The sequence below is a fragment of the Aulostomus chinensis genome, chromosome 21 (genome assembly GCF_037954235.1).
Source record: "Aulostomus chinensis isolate RoL2024-O1b breed Wild chromosome 21, RoL_Achi_v1.0, whole genome shotgun sequence".
In the NCBI taxonomy this organism is placed as follows: domain Eukaryota; kingdom Metazoa; phylum Chordata; class Actinopteri; order Syngnathiformes; family Aulostomidae; genus Aulostomus; species Aulostomus chinensis.
The window spans coordinates 1,652,762-1,675,072 of NC_141340.1; the positions used below are offsets into that span (position 1 = coordinate 1,652,762).

The 22,311-nt window shown below is 48.7% G+C and overlaps 3 protein-coding genes across 5 annotated transcripts in view; 2 read left to right on the forward strand and 1 right to left on the reverse strand.

The window, feature by feature from the left end:
* The window catches only part of rps6ka3b (ribosomal protein S6 kinase A3b), a 40,118-nt gene extending 27,917 nt beyond the window's left edge, over positions 1–12,201 (forward strand). For all 3 annotated transcript variants that reach the window (XM_086192172.1, XM_086192173.1, XM_086192174.1), the window contains 18 exons: positions 489–569; positions 705–784; positions 1,363–1,469; positions 1,593–1,630; positions 1,784–1,926; positions 2,271–2,341; positions 2,742–2,830; positions 4,771–4,835; positions 4,931–5,033; positions 5,119–5,228; positions 6,161–6,286; positions 6,359–6,448; positions 6,540–6,698; positions 7,120–7,281; positions 7,414–7,490; positions 8,269–8,386; positions 8,476–8,616; positions 8,724–12,201. In XM_086192172.1, the coding sequence (XP_086048298.1) occupies positions 489–569; positions 705–784; positions 1,363–1,469; positions 1,593–1,630; positions 1,784–1,926; positions 2,271–2,341; positions 2,742–2,830; positions 4,771–4,835; positions 4,931–5,033; positions 5,119–5,228; positions 6,161–6,286; positions 6,359–6,448; positions 6,540–6,698; positions 7,120–7,281; positions 7,414–7,490; positions 8,269–8,386; positions 8,476–8,616; positions 8,724–8,846 (1,883 nt within the window). In that variant the 3' untranslated portion in view covers positions 8,847–12,201. The remainder of the gene's footprint in view (positions 1–488; positions 570–704; positions 785–1,362; positions 1,470–1,592; positions 1,631–1,783; positions 1,927–2,270; positions 2,342–2,741; positions 2,831–4,770; positions 4,836–4,930; positions 5,034–5,118; positions 5,229–6,160; positions 6,287–6,358; positions 6,449–6,539; positions 6,699–7,119; positions 7,282–7,413; positions 7,491–8,268; positions 8,387–8,475; positions 8,617–8,723) is intronic.
* Positions 10,486–15,804, reverse strand: LOC147241310 (uncharacterized). The gene is made up of 2 exons (XM_086192175.1): positions 15,507–15,804; positions 10,486–14,313 (listed from the first exon to the last, which is right to left on the reverse strand). Exons 1-2 carry the CDS (start codon positions 15,519–15,521, stop codon positions 13,207–13,209), a joined length of 1,122 nt encoding a protein of 373 aa, XP_086048301.1. The 5' UTR covers positions 15,522–15,804; the 3' UTR covers positions 10,486–13,206.
* A 305-nt stretch (positions 15,805–16,109) lies between these two features.
* On the forward strand, positions 16,110–22,075 carry eif1axb (eukaryotic translation initiation factor 1A X-linked b). The gene is made up of 7 exons (XM_086191651.1): positions 16,110–16,281; positions 17,108–17,191; positions 18,567–18,670; positions 18,875–18,925; positions 20,107–20,188; positions 20,323–20,411; positions 20,751–22,075. The coding sequence occupies exons 1-7, from the start codon at positions 16,266–16,268 to the stop codon at positions 20,754–20,756; spliced, it is 432 nt and encodes a 143-aa protein (XP_086047777.1). The 5' UTR covers positions 16,110–16,265; the 3' UTR covers positions 20,757–22,075.
* Positions 22,076–22,311: the final 236 nt, after the last annotated feature.

Sequence of the window (22,311 nt, forward strand, 5' to 3'; positions counted from 1 at the left end):
GTTAACATGAGACCCAGGCAGCTACAGAGGTGCAAGGAAGAAAAATACATTCCTTGAAAGCTCAGGTGGACTCCGCTCATCCGCCATCTAGTGGTGGAAAGAAGTAACACTCCTCCCCTGCCTCTCTCCATCCTGACCTCCTCCCTCCTTCCCTGATTCAGCTGCTCCTCTCCTTCAAGCCAACATAACGTCTGATTCATAGCGGTGGTGTTATTTTGACTTTGTCATAATTCAATATATAAATAAAAACAGTTTTAAAAACAAAGAGAATAACAACATTTCAGGTCTGTGGCAAATAAGAAGAGAATGACAAAAGAAAAGACAAAGTAAAAGAGTTGGCAGCATTTGAAATAACAGAAGAGTGAGTTGTAGAGCTGAGAGGCTGTGACTCTAAGGCCTGCTTTGTGTGTGTGTGTGTGTGTGTGCGTGTGTGTGCGTGTGTGTGTGTGTGCGTGCGTGCGTGTGTGCACACGCGTGCGCGTGCTCAGTGCGGGACCGGGTCAGGACAAAGATGGAGAGAGACATCCTGGTGGAGGTCAACCATCCCTTCATCGTCAAGCTGCACTACGGTGAGTCGACCAATCACACGCCTCCACTGTGAGTCACCAGTGCTCCAGCAGCCAATCAGGATTCCTCACTGCAACTTTTACACACCACAGTTGAAATGTTCACGAGACAGGAATCTCTCTCTGTGCCTGTCTCAGCGTTTCAGACGGAGGGGAAGCTCTACCTGATCCTGGACTTCCTCAGAGGAGGAGATCTCTTCACGCGTCTGTCCAAGGAGGTAACGCCCCTTCGTCACTCATCCACCTCCAGACTTCCAGGGATGTCAATATCTTTCCAAAAGCTGATTTGTTTATACCAGCAGTCAAATGTCTTCATATTTCCCTGCTGTTACGGCAAGGTATTCCCTCTCACACCGACGCTAGGGGAGCTCCAGCTTGAGTCTCTCCGGTATGTTCAGGTGTTAGCTCAGGCATAGGTGACGTGTGGTCATCCTTGGTCGCAGCAGACGGAGGGACATGCTGGTTCCTCAGGGGCCTGCGGTTCTGCACCAGGCCCTCTTAGGAGCACATAAGTAGGGAAGAGGAGGCAGGCGGATGCTCTGGTTGTTTATGAGCTGGTTAGTATTGATTGAGGAGTTTAATAATAGAATATAACTGAAGTAGCGTGAGAGAGTGAGAAAAACCCTTAATGGGTAATGAGGCTGTATTCACGTTTACGCTCCAAAAACACTTTTACCAAAAAGTGTTTTTCTCAGCTTTTTGTCTGAAAACAAGGAGCTCACTATGTTTGAGTGGTCGGACAACAAAAGTAATGTGTGTGTGTGTGTGTGTGTGTGTGTGTGTGTGTGTGTTCTAGGTCATGTTCACCGAGGAGGATGTGAAGTTCTATCTAGCAGAACTCGCTCTGGCTCTCGATCACCTTCACGGCCTTGGAATCATTTACAGAGACCTGAAGCCTGAGAAGTAGGTTCACGTGTGTGTGTCACACACACACGCACACACACACACACACACACACACACACACATACACACACACGCGCATGGAATTTTAAGTGTTTGCTTCTGATATTTCTGTTGTTTTCAGCATTCTCCTGGATGAAGAAGGACACATCAAGCTGACCGGTGTGTAACATTATATGATGATCATATGATGCTGTTACACATTTGTACATTTGTGTGTCCGTCAGTGTTCAGATGGTGTGTGTATCTGCTGCACACCATTTTATACCTGTGTTCCTCTCGCTGTGAACGATGACATCATTTCTGTGTGTTCAGACTTTGGCCTCAGTAAGGAGTCGATAGACCACGAGAACAAGGCCTACTCCTTCTGTGGGACGGTGGAGTACATGGCTCCCGAGGTGGTCAATAGGCGAGGACACACCCACAGCGCCGACTGGTGGTCGTATGGCGTTCTCATGGTGAGAGGCGAGTGGCTCGGCTCCTGTAGAACCCCTGACAGTCTGCTGGGTTGGGATGCCCTCCAAATATTGATACCATCTAAGCTTCATCAGACCTCAACGTTCTCAGGTCTGAGACTTTGTTGTTGGCGAGGGGCACTTGACTACCAGACATGTTCGTCACTGTCAGTCAGGAGACGTCTCTGCCGTTGTTCAATAAATCTGCAGCGTTTCTGTGCTGTGTTGTTAGCGGCGCTCTCCAAACCTGCCCACATGTGGGCCAAGGAATCTCGGTTTTGTGGAGGCCGCCGTTTGATCGGGTCAGTAGCAGCATCTCTGATCTCGGTGTATTTTCTGTCTTTCAGTTTGAGATGCTGACGGGCACGCTGCCGTTTCAGGGCAAAGACCGGAAAGAGACGATGACCATGATCCTCAAGTAAGATCCTTTTATACGGTCTCTTATCCAATCAGCAGCTGACAGCTTTACTGTGCATCTGAGATGAGGCAGAGGGAGGAAAGACTCGCTGCCGCCTCCGCCTCCCTCCGTGCTGGCAGCCCTGTGAAGGATTGATATTGGAGGAGACAAAGTGCAGCACTCAGGAGGGAGAGGAGGATGTGGAAGGCTGGATGGAGAGATAATAGGCAGAGGGAGGATTAGTAAGGAGAAAGAAAGAGTTGGTCAGAATAAAAGATTGACAGGAAATATGAACCCGTCCTGCCGTCTCTGTGCTCTTCAAAAATGCTGAGTGTGTTTCCTGTGTGACGTCGCATCGTCTTTCAGTTGCAATATTCTGTCTTCAGCTTCTTTTTCTTCAATAAATGGTTTCTCTTTGCAGGGCCAAGCTGGGGATGCCACAGTTTTTGAGTTCAGAAGCCCAGAGTCTCCTCAGGAACCTGTTTAAACGCAACCCTGCCAACAGATTAGGTACAACATCCATCCATTTTCTTTTGATTATCCTGGACAGGTCACCAGTCCATGGCAGGGCCAACACATAGAGACAGACAACCATTGGCTCTCCCAGCCACGCCTACGGTCAATTTAGAGTCTGGATTAACCTGGTCCCCTCTTGATGTCTTTGGACTGTGGAGGAAGCTGGAGTACCAGAGAGAACCCAGCAGGAACAGGGAGAACATGGAGACTCACCCAGAAAGACCCCGTGCTGCAGCCGGGGCTCCACCCACAGCCTCCTTGCTGGGGGGGCCACAGTGAGGACCACTGCTCCACCGTGCCGCCTTGGTACAACATCTCATCCAGAAAAACTTCTTACACTCAACAGAGTTGCAGTATATGCAAATAGAGTAGTTTTACTCAGCTATTATATCAGGAAACCTGAGTCTCTTAAAGAAACCCCTTCACGTTTAGGGAAAGTCTGCTTTGTCCATCGTCCCCAGAATCAGACAGGAAGACAGAGCCCGTCTTCTAGGGAGCTGAGACCCAGGCTAGTTAGCTTAGCACAATGACTGGTACTTGGTGGGAAGTGTTAGCGTAGCTCCGTCTCTGCCTGCATTAATATCAGGAGGGTTGTGTGTAACCTTGGTGATGAATACCAGTTTAACATGAGGAGACGTTGTAGTGGTAGAATCAGACACGTAGCTGGAACTACTTTCCTGACTGGGCGCAGTGATTTGACGCAGCACCTCCAAAGCTCCATTGGAACTTGGGTCAACAGAACCAAAGGTTTGTTGAGGACTAGAAGAGCGACTGCTGCTACTGATGATGAGGAGGAGGAGGATTCCTGCTGGACACACCAGCATCCTGGACCTGAGCTAGCTGATGCTAACACTTCCCACACACTACCAGCCATTGGGCTAAGCTAACTAGCCTGGACCTGAGCTAGCTGATGCTATCACTTCCCACCCACTACCAGCCACTGGGCTAAGCTAACTAGCCTGGACCTGAGCTAGCTGATGCTAACACTTCCCACCCACTACCAGCCACTGGGCTAAGCTAACTAGCCTGGACCTGAGCTAGCTGATGCGAACACTTCCCACCCACTACCAGCCACTGGGCGAAGCTAACTAGCCTGGACCTGAGCTAGCTGATGCGAACACTTCCCACCCACTACCAGCCACTGGGCGAAGCTAACTAGCCTGGACCTGAGCTAGCTGATGCGAACACTTCCCACCCACTACCAGCCATTGGGCTAAGCTAACTAACCTGGACCTGAGCTAGCTGATGCGAACACTTCCCACCCACTACCAGCCACTGGGCGAAGCTAACTAGCCTGGCTCTCAGCTCTCTAAAGAAGAGTTTCTATCTTCTTATTTGTTCTAAGTTTGCTTTTCTAATCAAAAGTAATAACTGTCAGCAAGTGTTTTTTTGGAACTATTGTTTTAAACACCAGTCTAATTTTCTCAGGACTTGCTCGGAGCTGTCAGATCATTTTAAACTACCAAAGAAGCCATCATTGTATGTTCTCCTCAGTTAAGGTCGACTCTCTGTCGTGTGGGTAGAACAGAGAAAAGCCCACTTTAATTGTTTTGTTGTTGAAAGATGAAAAAGTCAGTGCTGACTTCTCTGGGAAACAAAAAAAACAAGTCAGAAATCTTGGTGTTTCGTGGACTCCTGCATATCTACATTTACATAAAGGTCTTCCAGTCAGTATCATGATGCACGTGTGTCCTGGTGTCTCCTCGTGTGTCCTTGTGTGTCCTGGTGTCTCCTCGTGTGTCCTTGTGTGTGCTGGTGTCTCCTCGTGTGTCCTTGTGTGTCCTGGTGTCTCCTCGTGTGTCCTTGTGTGTGCTGGTGTCTCCTCGTGTGTCCTTGTGTGTCCCGGTGTCTCCTCGTGTGTCCTTGTGTCGTCTTGACCCGAGCCGGTCTGAACGTGAACTGGGATTATAGCGGCTGCTGTTGTTTGCGTGCAGGAGCTGGACCAGACGGAGTGGAGGAGATCAAGAGGCATCATTTCTTCAGCACCATCGACTGGAACGTCAGTTCTATACTCTGGTCATGTTCTTAGAACCACGTCTGACCTTCACCAGCAGTCCCGAGTAAACACGTGACTCTTGTTCCTCCTCTTTGTAGAAGCTGTTCCGCAGGGAGATTCATCCTCCTTTCAAACCAGCTGCAGGACGACCTGATGACACCTTCTATTTTGATCCTGAGTTCACAGCTAAAACACCCAGAGGTACAGCCCCCCCCCCCCCGCTCTCTCCACCGATGGCATAAATCTGACTTCACTCAGGACTAACAGCTTCCTGTGTGTGTCTCAGACTCTCCGGGGGTCCCTCCCAGCGCCAACGCCCATCAGCTCTTCCGAGGATTTAGTTTTGTGGCCATCACGGAGGAGGAAACGCAGCCCATCCCCAACACTATAGTTCAGGTACAGGCTGTTACTCCTACACGCAGGTTTGTCAGTGTCTGCTGCTCCTCCCTCTGTGAGGAGACCAGGAGTTGTTGTCAAAGCAGCATCCCAGCTTGTATTCAGTCTATAGTCGATGTATTAAAGCTGCATTCTGTTTTCAACCTCGTCCCTGAAGTGGGGATGAGAGCGGAGGCTTGAAAGGACCGAACCGAGGATGTGACATTATTGTCATTGATCCTGGTGGGACACGTGTGGTCACGTGTTGAATGTGTTGTTTGACCAGAGAGGACAGAGACCAGCTGCTGGAGGTAGACGTGTTGCAGTTGGCTTCCTGAAAGCAGCAGAGGCACTGAGACAGTTTAAAGATGGCGTCCACTTCCTGGTGGCTCCCCGGCAGAATAACCCCCTTTGAACATTGTGTGGGATGAGTTGCAGGTGACTCAGACTACATTCCTCCTGGTCAAACTTTCTACTCCGCATCATTTCCTGTTGCTACAGATGAGCCCTCTTATAGGATTCTTCCCGCACTCCTATTGGCTGAAGCTGGTTGCAGACGGATCCAGATATTCAGGCTGTGAGATGTCTGGCACATGTAGGCGTGGCATCAGCAAGCTGTCTGGCTTTGTTTGGGACGTCTGATCTGGGCTTTTGTCAGTGAGTGAACAGTAGGACTACAATTGTTGTGTTGTGTTGGAAAATTGAAGAGGTTCTCTTCAGGGCTGGAATGAAAACCTCCCTCGATGTTCTTGTGTCAATCAGAGGGCCGTGTGGTGATGATCTGCATCACTAATACGCCATCCCAGACCATTTTTCTCTGAATTCTCTAAAATGAAAGTTTGCCACGTCCAATAAGGGGCTCAGAGATTCCTCCAGGACGTCCGCTCACACTCAGACACCCACAAGCATCAGCGAGCTTATCACAACAAAAGTGTTTATGTCTTTTCATGTAGCAACTCCACCGAAGCACGTCGCAGTTCTCAGACACCTACGAGATTAAGGAGGACATCGGCGTCGGCTCCTACTCCATCTGTAAACGCTGCGTGCACAAAGGCAGCGGGATGGACTACGCTGTCAAGGTAACACGGTGATGGAGTCAGCGGCATGACGTCAGCACTCCTGCTCTCTCAACACCGCTTGTCTGGTTTCAGATCATCAACAAGGCCAAGCGGGACCCGACGGAGGAGGTGGAGATCCTGCTGCGATACGGCCAGCATCCCAACATCATCACTCTCAAAGACGTGAGTCACACATTTCCTTCATGGATATTTGGCGGTGGGTTAAAAGGCTCTGATGAACATGTTCCTTTGGTTCTCTGAAATCACGCTGCAGGTCTACGACGACGGCCGGTCGGTGTTCCTGGTGACAGAGCTGATGAAGGGCGGCGAGTTGCTGGATAAAATCCTCAGACAGAAGTTTTTCTCTGAGAGAGAAGCCAGCGCAGTTCTCTACACCATCACCAAGACCGTAGAGTACCTGCATGTCCAGGGGGTACGTACCTCCAGGCTGGATCGTCTTCACCAAACCAAACCAGGACCAGTTCATCAAGATGTTTTTCCCTCCTGCTTGATTTCTTTGCGATTCCAGAATGCAGACAGAGCCAGCCACATATATTTAGCTTGAAGCTAACGGAGACTGACAGCTAACAGCAGCTAAACTGTCCACAAACATTTGTTCACCAGCTCTCCAGGCCGTCTGGGACAATCCAGGCCCTCTTAATCCAGTTTGATAACCAGAAATCCACAAACACTTTGATTGGAGATAAAAACAGAAGGAAAATGTTTCATAAACCGAACACAATGCTTTTCTGTATCCAGGGCTTTGTCCCGCCCACAACAATGTGATTGACTTATAGAAATACCAACACACCTGACTGATGGATGTTGACTGACGTCATGTGTGCTGTGGTAAGGTGGTGCACAGAGACCTGAAGCCCAGTAACATCCTGTACGTGGACGAGAGTGGGAACGCCGAGTCCATCAGGATCTGCGACTTCGGCTTCGCCAAACAGCTGAGGGCGGAGAACGGCCTGCTGATGACACCGTGCTACACTGCTAACTTTGTTGCCCCTGAGGTACGCAAACTATTGGGATCAGTTAGACAGGTTCCATCTCTGAAGTCGTATTGGTCATTTTAAGTTTTCTTGAGTCCTTTCAGAGGAAAGCAGGAAGACTTGTTCGTGAAGGTCGTCTGTGTTTTCCTGCAGGTGCTGAAGAAGCAGGGCTACGACGCAGCGTGTGATATCTGGAGTCTGGGAGTGCTGCTCTACACCATGCTAACAGGGTAGGTGTCCACACTCATGCACGTGCACCTGACCGAGTGATCTGATTGGTTAAGAGATGTTTAGAACATGTTCAAATCAGGGTAACAGCTCACCTGAGTCACAGTGCCTCATCACAATAAATATCACTCCGCCCTTGACTGGAACTGCCTCGCTGGTGTTCTAGTTTGTTCTTCGCTGAGTGGATTGAACTTGAAATATCAAGCTGAAATTCCAGTATTTCCAGCTGGAAACTCCGCCCTCCCAGTTCAACTTTGAGACACGTTAGTGTCTTCATTTGAAGGTGTGTCTTGGTGGTTCTCCCACTCTTGAACTGTATGAACATACATAGTTGCTAGTGAACGAGCAACTGAACTAGCAACTGAACTAGAAACTGAACGAGCAACTGAACTAGCAACTGAACTAGAAACTGAACGAGCAACTGAACTAGAAACTGAACGAGCAACTGAACTAGAAACTGAACTAGCAACTCGTGACCATCCTTGTTGTTAAGTTGTTACAACAGTTTTGTTGTTTTTCTTTTGTTGGCACGTCTGTGACGAGAGTGACTTCCCCTGCTGCAGTACTGGTTGATTATTTTCCTGCAGTTCAGTCTTAGTACCACAGCATCTGATTTGATTTGATCTCTCTGGAAACAGTCAAGCTAGAAAACAACATTTAAGATGACGCTCCACTTGCTGGTTTAGTTCTTGGGATCTTTGAGGTGATGAATCTCTGGAGGTCACAGTTCAGCTGCCTGATAACTCTTCTTCATCACCTCGTTATCTTCATCCGTTCCAGCTTCACTCCCTTTGCTAACGGCCCAGAGGACACGCCGGAGGAGATTCTGGCTCGTATTGGCAGTGGCAAGTTCTCCCTCACTGGAGGATACTGGAACTCTGTCTCCACTGAAGCTAAGGTGTGCTAACACACACACACACACAAACACACACACTCATGCTGAACTTCTTTTGACCCTGTGATCACGTGCGACCTGTGACCCTTCAGGACCTGGTGTCCAAGATGCTGCATGTGGACCCCCACCAGCGGCTGACGGCGGGCCAGGTCCTCCGACACCCCTGGGTGACTCACAGAGACCAGCTGCCCAAATACACCCTGAACAGACAGGACGCGCCGCACCTGGTCAAGGTGACACGCCAGCGGTTCCACTTGCTGTTACTGACTGAAAGAACAATAGTCGCTGTGAATTCGTCTTCTGTGGTTTGACTAACTGACGGGACTCTCTGGTTCTCCAGGGTGCGATGGCCGCCACCTACTCCGCTCTCAACAGGAACGTCCCTCCGGTTCTGGAGCCAGTGGGCTGCTCCACTCTGGCCCAGCGGAGGGGGGTGAAGAAGATCACCTCTACTGCTCTGTGACCTCATGACCTTTAAACACCCACTCCCCACCCCTGTCCCTTCAACTCTTGTCAACTTTGACCTCTCAGCTGATCTCAACCTCGAACCCCCCCTCCCCCCGCCGGTCCAGTCCGGCTGGACAGACTACTGATGGACCTTGGAACCGCTAACGCCAAATAGGAGCACGGAGACCGCCACCCGCCCTCCCGGCCTGCACCTTAACAGACTCCTCTGATTGGATCGCTGCTGTCTTACTGTAGAATCGCCGCTGTCTGTTTGGTTAATCACAAACCAGTGGGTCGAGTCCTTCTGCAGTGTTTTTGCTTCGGACAATCAGTGCAGGCTCACAGACGCAGAAACAGAACGCGCGTCAGGAACTTAGAAGTACTGTATTTATTTATTTCTGATGAAAAATTCCTCTGAAGAATGCAGTAATCCACCATGAGCGTTCCTAGTTTTAGGGTCATAAATACTCTGTTCTGCATTTCGACCTCAGCGCCTCTTAGACGACGACACTGGAGAGGACAGACTCACATCTACCTGGCAACATGTGACCATACTGACCGTTTCGAGTAGTCGCATGTCGGCCATGATGTTCTCAGATCAACATCTGCAGATATTTGAGGTATTACAACCCAGCGTTGCATCTCTACTTATCAACCATGCAGTCGAAGCTTTGTTGTGACTCTCGACCTACATATTCTCCTTCAGGTTCGAGGCAATAACGGTTTCACTTGTACACAAACCTGAGATTCCTGCTCGGAATCAGAACCAGTCCAAATATCCGTGATCAGCTTTAAAATGTGAACGTCTCCGCTGACAACCAGCCTGCTTCAGTGCTTTCATCTGGAGATCACAAGATGAATTAAAGCAGGCTTTGTTTTCTTGAGCTAATGATCATCTCATTTCCTCAAGAACGTGTCATTGAGCGATCATCAGCTTCCTTATCAGCCTGCTCTGCAGGAGGAGGGCAACATTTGCACAATCCTGATAAAACAAAGATGGCGGAGCGTTTGTTGAGGAGGTCACATTTCAGACTGACGCTGTTTCCTGGAGACAAAAGCTTCCATCACGAGCCATTTAAGGACAAAACTTCCCAACAGCAGACAAAAACGGGAAGGAGGTTCCTGCGTCCATAACCAGTCGTTGGCATGAGAACACTCAAACCTGGGTCAGCCCGCCTCTCACGGTCTGGATGAGCCAACTGATTGTGTCTGTACATAGAAATGTGACGAGCCACTCAGGTTTATATGGGATTCTGACATTTTGTCCAGGAGTTGATGATGGACATGACAAGCACATCAATGTGGGAGACGGAGGACGAGCAGGACGCAGACACGCCGCGTACATAGAAAGAGGTGTGTCGTTTCATCATCCACGCTGCAGAAGTAGCCATCGCACTGATGATGATGTTGATCCGTAGTAGAAAACATGGCCGCCGCTTTGAAGTTACATCAATTAAATGGCCGGTTCACTAAAAACGACGAAAAACTCACCTTGTATTTTCCACTTGAAGCAATAGCCTCCTTGTTTTCTCTCTCATGTCAGTGTGAAATAGAGCTGGAAGTGCTTAGCTTAGCTTAGCATTCAACCACTCTTGTCCAACTGAATCTCCCCTCAGCACATCAAAATCACAGTCATCAACACGTATCGTCTTTATTGCCTTTAAAGCAAACTGGCTGCTGCTCTGATTCTGCCTGGCAACTGGTGATGACATTGCTTCTGGACATTAATTTGTGTTTTGGAAGCAAGCTTTCAAAAGAAAGATCATAAATTTGCTAACTCACAATCAAGCCACAGCTTTGACATTGTTTTTCATCAAGAATAAATGAGACATAACATGATACATGACAGCGTAACATTCTGTCAACTTGAACAAAGCCATGCTGGCAGTCTCCACGCTAAGCTAAGTTAAGCTAAGCTAAGCTAAGCTAATCACCTGCTGGCTATTATTGAACAGCCAGACATGAGAGTGGTGCTCATCTCTTTGTCTTCCTAGACCAAAAATTCTTGAGAAAACAAACCATCCGATGAGGAAGGTGTTTGTTTTTGTGTTGCATGTTGATAAGAATCAAAGTTATACATGTGGGCAGGTCATCCTTCTAGAACAATTAACATGGCTGCTGGAAGGAACAACCCATCTTTGAAGGAAAGAGTCTGACAGTCCCTCATCCCCAGAGCCAGACAAGAAGAGACACATGCTAGTTAGCTTCGCGCAATGGCTGGTAGTAGACAGGAAGTGTTAGCATCAGCTAGCTCAGGTCCAGGTTAGTTAGCTTAGCCCAAAGACTGGTAGTGGGTGGGAAGTGTTAGCATCAGCTAGCTCAGGTCCAGGCTAGTTATCTTAGCCCAATAGCTGGTAGTGGGTGGAAGTGTTAGCATCAGCTATCTCAGGTCCAGGATGCTAGTTAGCTTAGCTCAATGGCTGGTAGTGGGTGGGAAGTGTTAGCATCAGCTAGCTCAGGTCCAGGCTAGTTAGCTTAGCCCAGTGGCTGGTTGTGGGTGGAAGTGTTAGCATCAGCTAGCTCAGGTCCAGGATGCTGGTGTGTCCAGCAGGAATCCTCCTCCTCCTCCTCCTCATCATCAGGAGCAGCAGTCGCTCTTCTAGTCCTCAACAAACCTTTGGTTCTGTTGACCCAAGTTCCAGTGGAGCTTTGGAGGTGCTGCGTCAAATCACTGCGCCCAGTCAGGAAAGTAGTTCCAGCTACGTGTCTGATTCTACCACTACAACGTCTCCTCATGTTAAACTGGTATTCATCACCAAGGTTCCACACAACCCTCCTGATATTAATGCAGGCAGAGACGCAGCTACGCTAACACTTCCCACCAAGTACCAGCCATTGTGCTAAGCTAACTAGCCTGGGTCTCAACTCCGTTGAAGAGGGGCTCTGTCTTCCTGTCTGATTCTGGACATGAAGAGACTTTAGCTAAACATTGATTCCTTGAATTGATCTTATTCGCTGCGTCACCTCATCGCCGTGGTGTCGTCGTGGTCTTGCAGGCATCCTGGTTGTCCTCCAGTGGATGAAAACCAGTTCACAGTCCAGTCAAAGTATGTGCGCGCCTCGGCTGCAGAGGCTCCTCCCAGCTGGTGACCATGCTCTCTCCCTCTCTCTGGTTGGATGTATTGTTGGGGTTTTCTTTTTATTAAAAATATAAGTTCTGATTTATCGTTGTACAGCTCTGGGAACAAGGAATGTAAAAGGAATTTTCTGTAATTATTATAAACAGCTTTCTTTCTCTTGATTTCATTCTTCCTCATCGTTGATCTGTCGTTCATCCCTGCTGCTGCGCCAGCTGATTCTTATTCCTTTTTTTTTTTTACCTACAGGGAGAATTTCTATTAAAACAATAAAAATGATTATCAGCTAACATGGATGCTGACGTTCATTCTTCATGTGGTCGCTTCAGCATCAGGTTTCACTGGCAGTGAGCTCAAGAAAAAGCTTCTACCCGCTCAAAATCATTCAGATCAGCAGATCTAGATGACAGGATGTAGATCTGCTGATCCGTGGTTCTATATTTGGACGTAGATCTGGATCTCTAGATCTATTTTACACTTTTCAGTTGATATTTGACTTGACACATTCAATGCGCAGCCTCGATGGAGGAACGCCTGAATCGGGCTTCCTATTTCACAAATAGGCGTTTTACTTTTAATTCAGATATTTTACAAAACAAAAGACTGATAATGTTACAACAAAGAACAGGAACAATATTAAATTAATGTTAAAAATACAAAATGATTGCACACGTTGTTAAAAAAAAAGAGTTTCAAGCCCAGATGATTTTTTTTGTTGTTTTTTGTGGCTCACTTCTTCCCCAGGAATGAATCGGAGCTGTCTGGCTTCTGAAGTGAAGAGTCGTAAACTCACACCAAGTAAGGTTCATGGCTCCGGTGACCTTTGACCTCTGTGATCCATTTGTGAACACAGTGTTGCAATTTTTCCAATGGTCAAAACTTACATAAAACTATAAGCTTAATAAAAGTAGAAGTAGTGGCAGAATGTGGAATTGCAGTTACTGCATGATTAACTGAATCTAAATTTGGCTGTTTTGCTTAATGAGTAGTTTTACTTTTTGAACTTGAAGTACTTTTGCTCTGTAGTTGAGGTTGACCAGTGACCGTCAGATTTCTCATATTTAAACGCTTCTGAACACATCCACAAGCTTTTCAACGTAGAAGTGAAACTGAACTGTTCCTCTTTTTGCTGAGGACCTCTGACGCCGTTAAAGTCAGAGCATCGCCTAACGGTTCTAACAGGCTGGTTTTAGTTCCTCTGCTGGTACTCGTGCTGATGAGTGGGTTCAGTCCAGGACGCCGCCCGCCACGGAGCATCCGTCTAAAACCCCACAGGAAGTCTGCGTGGACGTCCGATGGTCAGAAGTCCGAGTCGTCCGTTGCTGAGTTGTCTGCGCCGGGCAGCTGCTGAACTTCTTTGACCTCCGCCTTCTTCTTCTTGTCGTGGTTCTGGGTGTGAACCTTCAGGCCCCTCTCGGTCATTTCGTAGATCTTGCACTTGGCGCAGAAGTACGGAGACACGCCCACGTGCCTGAACTGGTCGGCGAGGTACGACGGCAGCGACTTGAAGCTCTTGTTGCAGATGTGGCAGTGCGGGATGACGCCCGGGTGCTCCCGCTCCAGGTGCTTCCTCAGGCCCCACTTGGACCCTTGGTACCCGGTCTTCTCAGCTTCGGCGGTGCACAGGTGGCAGGTGAAGACCGCCTCCTGGGTGGCGTGACGACGCGTGTGGGCGTCCAGTTCAATCTGCGAGCGACACGCCTGCTTACACGACATGCAGAAGAACGTCTTCTTCTCCTCCATCAGGTGAATTTGTTTTAAGTGTACGGCCAGACCTGACGCCCTCTTGAAGGACCTGCCGGGCGGTGGGCACAGCGTGCACACCAGCTGACCTTTACCTGACCCCTCCTTCCTTTTCATGACATCATTATAGTCCTCACCAAGCTCCAACACACTCTTGTTGCTAACAAAGGCCTCCTCCTCCTTTTTGACCTCCTCTTCCTCAGGTACCAGCTTCCTCTTCTGCCTCACCTGCTGCTTCCGCTGGAGAGGTCTGGACGGCTTCAACATCGCGGGTAGGGAAGTGGCGGCGTCCGTGGTCACAGGAGGATCCGGAGACGACTTCTTGGTGGGCAACGACCGGTCCACAGACATCATGAACTGGTAGCTCTCACCCTCCTCTTCAGGGTTTGAGTACTCGATGACGAAGACGCTGTCCTCTTCCTCCTCGCCCACTACCTCCTCCTGCGCCGGCATTGAGTACTCCACCTCGTAATAGTCCGCCGCCTCCTGTTTCGGCCTCCCTCCTTCTTGAGACTGCTCCTCTGCGATGTGTGTGTCATCGATCCTCACCACGGTGATCTGGTCCAGCCCCCCCGCAACCTCCCAATTCCTATTTCCTGTCGTGACTGACGGCATCGTCCCTTTTCCTGCTGCCCCACCTCCTCGGACCGGCAGATCGGACGTCTGGTAACAGGAGAAAAATGGATCAGCAAAAATGAAATTTTGGCCACTAGGGGGCAGCAGAGACACTCTGACATCACCAACAGCACCCCTGGCACTCCAACAATAACTCACCCCCCCCACACACACAAATGTAAAGCCACGTTCCTCAACAAGAACCGTTTCTCAAACCCCAGCAGGACAGCTTCATGTCCTCCTCGTCACGTGTTTATTCAGTCTTTATATAAATGAAGAGCAAACTTCTGTACCTTCTTCCCTCACTGATTGCATCCAGTTTCAGTGCAGAATGTATTTGTTGTGTTTGTTCTGAAGGCCGTGATGTGACTCAGGTTTAGCAGCACCGGTGAGAGTCTCTCAAGTCCCACTACCCTAAATAAAAATGGAGGAATGAAACACGCCAACTTCCCTCGGTTTCACCCTGACACCCCAACACTGGTGCACCGTCACTGCCCCGGGGTGCCAGCAAGACACTCTCAATGGAGTGTTTTAAGACGCGGCTCACAGATCTGTGGTAGAGGATCTTTTCTGGAGAAAAACCATTTTACTCCCTCACAATCAAAATTACATTAGAGCATCACTGGAGCAGAGCGCGCTCTACTGGCCAAACGAGGTAAAGACATCAAACCACTTTGCAAAAATCGGTGCATTAGCTGCTAATATCAGTTTAATAATCATTAATGTTGGCAGAATAACTGCTAATATCAGCCGACATTGGTTAATTCGTCACCAATATCTCTAGCCACTACCGATATGTCTGAGACAGGCAAGTGTCAGCTGATTTATGACCGGTATCAGCTGGAGAACCTCCAAGCAGCGGGGCAGCCATTCATCACTAATGTCGGCTGAGTAATCACCACCAACAACATGTGAGTTCGGGGTCAAAATCACTTGAAGTGTTCCGAGTTCTTGACTTTCATGTTGAACACAACTAACAAGTCGGTGGTAGGTTCGGTCCTCGTCCTCCAGCCAGGGAGCTCCAGTCCTCCCAGCTGTGAGCGGGATGGAACACCAACACCAGGTTCTGCTTCAGCCTCAGATACAAGTTGGAAAACGAAGAAGCAGCTCCAGGTTGAAGTCACGCCTCGCCTCTGCGCTCCAGCTGGAGACCTGCCATCAACCTGCTCAGCTCGACGAGGAGGAAGAGACGAATGCTTCACTTTCATCGGCTATCAGTCACATTTAGGATCGACACTCACCATGAAATCAGCCATCACTGCTTAGCAGACACGAGCAGCAGCTAGCTTAGCCACACGGCAGCTAACGTCCAAACTGCTTTTTCCTTCCCACTTTTTTACTCTCTGCACCGACTGGCGATTTTGCAGTAAAAAAGAGGAGCTCGAACACCACATCTAAACGTATGACAACAAATGCAAGCTTCTCCTGGAGCAAAATGAAAGATTTATCTGGCTAGCAAGAAAAGCAAAACAAAACAAAAAAAACATGCAGGAAGTTCGCTTCCGATTCAGGAATTAAAATTCACCACGGCCCGGAGAACGGAGCTGACGCCCCCTGGTGGCGCGGAGGAACAACACACAGTTTGTGTCAAAAATGTAGGTGTTATGGCACTTGCAACACATTTAAGGTTATTATGTTTAGATGGCGTTCCAATGTATTATATTGCCAGCTGAGGAGTGGAGAAAATAAAGTATTAAATACCTTGATTTTTTATTTTTGCTGGTACTTAATGAACTATTAGTATACTATAAGTTATATTCAGAATCAAATCGGAGGAAGCGGCCTTACACGTAGCGATACTTAATGGAACAACCACCGATTACAATAAAGCTTTTTTGAATGGCTTGGACGCATGCGCAAACCGGTGGGGAGCATCAACGGTGGTTTGCTAGCTCCTTGTTGCTTTCAGTCAATTTCAGTCCGCGTTTTCGCTTGGTTCGTGTAAGCAGTTTAATTCGTTCCAGTCGAGCGGGATTATCGTGACAGAGGCGTGAGGGAATATGCCCAAAAATAAAGGTAAGCCACCGGGAGATGTTAGTGTCGTTAACCGGGATCAAGGTGTCGAGCCCGCCGCCGAGACACGCAGTGAAAACGTGACAACCGACAGCTAACGCTAGTTAGCAACACGGACAAGAGTCTTTGTCCTCGCGTTTGTGTCACCAAATCAAATAGTCAGTTTTAGGCAGATTAAGTTTCGCGACACTTTGTGTCTGTTAGTTGCGAGCTAATACGCTTGATAACGTCATTCAGCCGCTAGCCATCGCAGCTAGCTTGCTAGCTGATAGTCAACCGCACCCGTTTGGCCCGTGACATATGCGGGTAGTGTTGCTGAGTTACTCCCTTCAACTCTAGTTCAACTGCCCGGGGAGTCTAAACACACCACCCTTACGATGTCATTTCTGTGAAACACCTCCTAAAATATTAAAGCCAGCCAGCTGAGCAGCTAGCCGGAGCCAAACGCAGCTGCCCCAGATTCCTACAGTGAACTACAGCAGCATTTCAACTCTCAGTATACCCGTTTTTCCGTTCACAGGCTGGTAGCCTCTCAGGAACACTCCTTTGTCAGTCTGAAACAACTTTACCTGTGAAATCGAGGCAACATTAGCAAAACTGGTCCTACAGCGTGCATTCAATAAAACTTTATTCATAAAGTTGATGTACAATACAGTCCAAAGACCGTCACAGATGACCCTAAAACATTTTGACACCATTTCATGAAAATAGAATTGATGACACAAAAATAGATTGTAAATACATAGTGGTAACGTTAAGATTACAGCATGAACATAATCAGAAAATACTTGCTATATGCTGGCGTCATCTTCCCTGCTAATGTTTCCAGGTAAAGGAGGAAAGAATCGGCGACGTGGAAAGAATGAGAATGAGTCTGAGAAGAGAGAGCTGGTGTTCAAAGAGGATGGACAGGGTGAGTGAGTGCTGGTTCTGATCCACTTCTGCTGTCCAGATGAGGAGGAACATGAGAGCCCAAGTGAAGCTTTTATGCTACATCTATGAAAGATGTTGTCCAACGTTAGCTGACCTGAAGATCCTTCAGATTTGTGGTCGTCTCTGCAACCCAGCTCTGTCTCTCCCTCTGCTAGTGAGAGTAAAACCAGCCAAAAACACACCAGCATGTCTTTAGTTGGAGGTTTGAAACCTGATGTTTGTTAGTCAGAATGACAAATACTGATCCGTTGCACTGACGTGCTGGGTACAGCTTGACAACGTGACCTTGGGTTTCAGTTGGGTTGTCCTCGTACAAACCCAGGAACCTGGACCGTCTCTTCCTGGAATCAGAATACTTTATTCATCTTCAAGGGAAATTCTGTCCGTAACACTCAGCAACAACAGAGACTTGTTGAAGAACCGTCGAGGCTGCAGCCCCTCCAACCCTGTCAGCCATGAAAAGTGGCAGCATATGTTTGTGAATATGAGTTGTTCAATTGTAGACAGTGGCGTTGAGAAGAGGGCCGACACCTACAGACTCCGACATCACCAAACCATAACTACTGAAGTGTGAAGGCAGACTTGGAGGAACTCCTGTTCCTGTAGCCACTTGGTCTGAACGCACCCTCTACCCGTAGTCTGCATCTGTCAGGGAGAAAGTCAGACTTGGTTTGGAAAATTCCGGCACATCCATAGATTGAACCCGAATGCGGGCGAACAACGGCAGAACTTTCCTCTGATTGGTCAGATCTTCCTGGTTCTGGTTGGTGGTTCTAGCCAGTAGGCCGTTCAGATGGAACCTCCGGGTGCAGCGGGAGATATTGATTTTGTTGTTTTTACCTATCAGTATTGATCCGATGGCCGGTGTTTTTATCAGCCCACTTTTGCTGAAGCCTCTTCTGTTTTGGTTTTTTTTCATGAAGACACAATGAGGTAAATATTAGATTTATGTGCTTTTCAAAATGTTTTTGAAATAAATGCGTCATTTTTTTCCAATGTGTTTAAAGGTAAATATCCAATGAAGATGTTTTTGTAAAAGCGATCTCACTTATGGGTATCAGTTATCGGCCAAGTAAGGTAAAAGAATTAGGAAAAAACAAAATCGTGCATCCTTGCTCCCACAAGGCTCACCGCCATCTTTCCTAGCTGCGCGTTTAATCAGCAGATGCTGCCCTCTGGTGGCGTCGCCCTGGTACAGCATCTCTGTAGGAGTTTCACGGTGTTGCTTCTGCTCGCAGTTGATCCAGATGCCACAGTTTCAAATAACACTGAAATCTACAGTTTTCCTGCTGTCTTATTAGTCGTCGTCGTGTGTTGTTGCTCTGTGTGACCCTCCTCTGCTCCCCCGTGTCCAGAATACGCTCAGGTGATTAAAATGTTGGGGAACGGACGTCTGGAGGCCATGTGCTTTGATGGAACCAAGCGGCTTTGCCACATCAGAGGAAAACTCCGGAAAAAGGTAGGAATGATGTGACTGAAGTGGCACCTTTGCCCTGCAGTCCCCCCCCCCCCCCCCCCCACGTAGTGCTGAATCGGCTGATTCAGTCACTCGTGCTTCATGTGACACCGTGGACTCAGTTGACCGCGCTGCGGGGTCGAGGGGGGCAGTTTGTTGTGTCGTCCGCTGATGGGCTGATTTTTGCTCTTCTTTGTTCTCCTCCAGGTTTGGATTAACACATCCGACATCATCCTGGTGGGCCTGAGGGATTACCAGGTGTGTGGGTCGCTCGCTCATGACCTGTTTTTCCATTTTTTACACTTTTATTCACTGTAAAATTCAGCATCTCCGTGGAAACTGCACAATCATCTACTAACATCGCCAACTATTTGACACACGCACACAACCTCTTTGAATTGAGGCGTTTCCACCGAACCGAATCAGGACAAGTGTTGGAGGTTCAGTTCTACATCAGATCCACCAGTAAACACCAGACTGGTGGGTGTTGGAGGTTCAGGTCTACATCAGATCCACCAGTTAAACACCAGACTGGTGGGTGTTGGAGGTTCAGGTCTACATCAGATCCACCAGTTAAACACCAGACTGGTGGATGGTGGAGGTTCAGTTCTACATCAGATCCACCAGTAAACACCAGACTGGTGGATGGTGGAGGTTCAGTTCTACATCAGATCCACCAGTAAACACCAGACTGGTGGATGGTGGAGGTTCAGGTCTACATCAGATCCACCAGTAAACACCAGACTGGTGGATGTTGGAGGTTCAGTTCTACATCAGATCCACCAGTAAACACCAGACTGGTGGATGGTGGAGGTTCAGGTCTACATCAGATCCACCAGTAAACACCAGACTGGTGGATGTTGGAGGTTCAGGTCTACATCAGATCCACCAGTAAACACCAGACCGGTGGATGGTGGAGGTTCAGTTCTACATCAGATCCACCAGTAACACCAGACCGGTGGATGGTGGAGGTTCAGTTCTACATCAGATCCACCAGTAAACACCAGACTGGTGGATGGTGGAGGTTCAGTTCTACATCAGATCCACCAGTAAACACCAGACCGGTGGAGGTTCAGTTCTACATCAGATCCACCAGTAAACACCAGACTGGTGGATGGAGGTTCAGTTCTACATCAGATCCACCAGTAAACACCAGACTGGTGGATGGTGGAGTGGTGGAGTCTTAAAAACCTGGGTTGCTAACAAGAGTCTAGAGGAGCCTACAGAGGTCATGGAGGTCATTAGAGGTCATCAGGGGAAGCACAAGCAGCCTGAAGCTCAGTGGTGGTGACCTTGAGGTCATGCTAACTTCCTGCTGGACTATAAACACACCTCCTCCCTCACATGCTGTCCTCACTGTTAGCAGTTGGAGGCTCTCCTGTTGCTGACACACCATTTGTTCTCAATTGCTTCTGTAATACGAACCTTCCTGTTTTCAGGATAACAAAGCTGATGTCATCCTCAAGTACAACGCAGATGAAGCTCGCAGTTTGAAAGCCTACGGAGAGCTGCCGGAGCACGGTGAGATACACGTCCGGTCAACGGCGTGACAGCTTGACTACCAGCGTGTAGCTGCTGCTGTTGTCGGCGGAGACCCACCTTCATGCAGGTGTCAGCTGTCTCATCCCACTCTGACTTTGTCCTCTGTCATGCAGCCAAACTCAACGAGACGGACGGCTTTGGCGCCGAGGATGAAGATATCCAGTTCGATGACCTTGGTGATGATGATGAGGACGTTGATGACGTAAGCTTGCCTTGACTTGTTTTAGTTGGTGAATTTGGCGCTGAAATTAGCAGCCACAAAGTCGTAGCGGTCTCTTTACCTGCTACTGTAGATCAGAACCTGAACGACGCCGGCAGTGATGATGGCGCCCGGAGCCGCTGGGGAGCTAGCCGCTAGCATTAGCATCAGAGATGGAGTCTAAGAGTAACTGGGGGGAACAACTGGTCCTGAGGTGCCACGGTTTATTCATGTTCCCTCCCTGGAGTTCCTGGGTGGCTGTGCAGCGTCCGGTCACGGCGGGGTTTCTGTGCTGGGGAATGTGGCTGCGTCATGCTCATGTGGTTTTGTCTCCTGTTGCAGATCTAAGGACCTGCCACTGGAGGGGGACGGTGGGATTTTACTAAGATGCTCCTACTGGGATATTTTGAGTCGACACAGTGCACCGACACCTATTTTTATTCAAATCAGCAGCCTATGCCAATCCAGTACAGTTTAATATTCAGCATGTTTCCATTGTGTTAACAACAGTAGACGTCTCTGTAGTTGGGAGGACTCAAAGCTCATTTCATTTGGGGGGTGACATCACGACTGGTTGAGTGAGATGCAGCTTTCATGTGACGACGCTCTGGTTCTCCGGAGGCCGGTGCAGACCGTGCAGGTGGATTGGAACATCGTAGTCAGCTGACCTTCAGCATCGCGTGGAGGATGAAGAACAGGAGCCCTGCTGTTTGACCTCCACCATGGCCAGAACAGCAAACACCACCTCATTCCTTCCTTCTTCTGTTTTCCCGTCTTGTCCGCTCAGTTTGGGAGGCTTGCGCCGCAAAGTATCACACCAACCGCGTCTTTTAAAAATGTATTTATATTGATTTCACATCATGTGGAATTTAACGAAGTACAGAATCACTGGATTCGCCAATAAAAAGATGAACCATTTAGTTTTTTTGTTTTTCTTCCTCTGACTGTCTGTATCGTCGTCAGACAGTTGATAAAGTTTGAGAGTTTGAAAGCTGTTTTCCTCGACTGGCGGGAGATCCTTGTGTGTGAGGCTCTCTGTCGTTCTGTTGACATCCAGCTCACGACAGTGAATCTGCTCTCCTGCGGTCGAACCGCTGCCGGGTGAAGGCGACCCCCTGAATTTAAAACCAGAGTCGACGTGTATTTTTCTATCGTTTCCATGCGTTTTTTGTTTTCTTATTCTGTTTCGAAGTCGCTCGTCGAAGCTCAGGCGCTCCGTCTCACGCCAGATCGGCGGTTCCCAAACGTTCCCCTGACAGATGCAGACCACTGGAAGCCCAGATCTCAGCTGTGTCTTACTGCGCATCCGCAGGGGGAGACCGGTCACCGTGGCAATGATGTTGGTGACCATGAACCAGGCTGGTGCAGGTTGAGTCCTGATTGGTCCTCTTCACGACTGTAAATGTGCCAGAACCTTCCCTTGAGGCTCTGGCCGGTCCTTCCCTGTGTGAATGTACAGTAGTAAATGGCAAATATCAGAGATGTCGTAATTTCTATTCCCCCCCCCGGCCACCCTACCCCAGAACCTTCACAATGTTCTTTGTGGGAGCCCAGCACCTCAGTTTGGGAACCGCTGCTTTTGTGGAGCTTGTTGCTGTAACTCTTGAATTATTACAAATGTACTCTGATGTTTGAAGGCTGGGTTTCCAATAAAGATCTTAACTCCACTGAGCAGGCGGACTGGTTCTTGGCGTGTGGGGGGGCGCCCCCAGGATGTTCACCAGTGGCGTGTCCAGCTCTGCTTTGGGTCTGTTGCCTCTGAAGTTCTCAGTGTTCTACTTCAGGACTCCAGCCTGCAGGAGACCAGACTGACGGCCAACAGCTGAGCTGTCAAAAAAACCTCTCCTGATGGATTCTGACGGCCGCCGTCGTCTTGGTCCTGACTTGTGATCAGTTTTCCTCC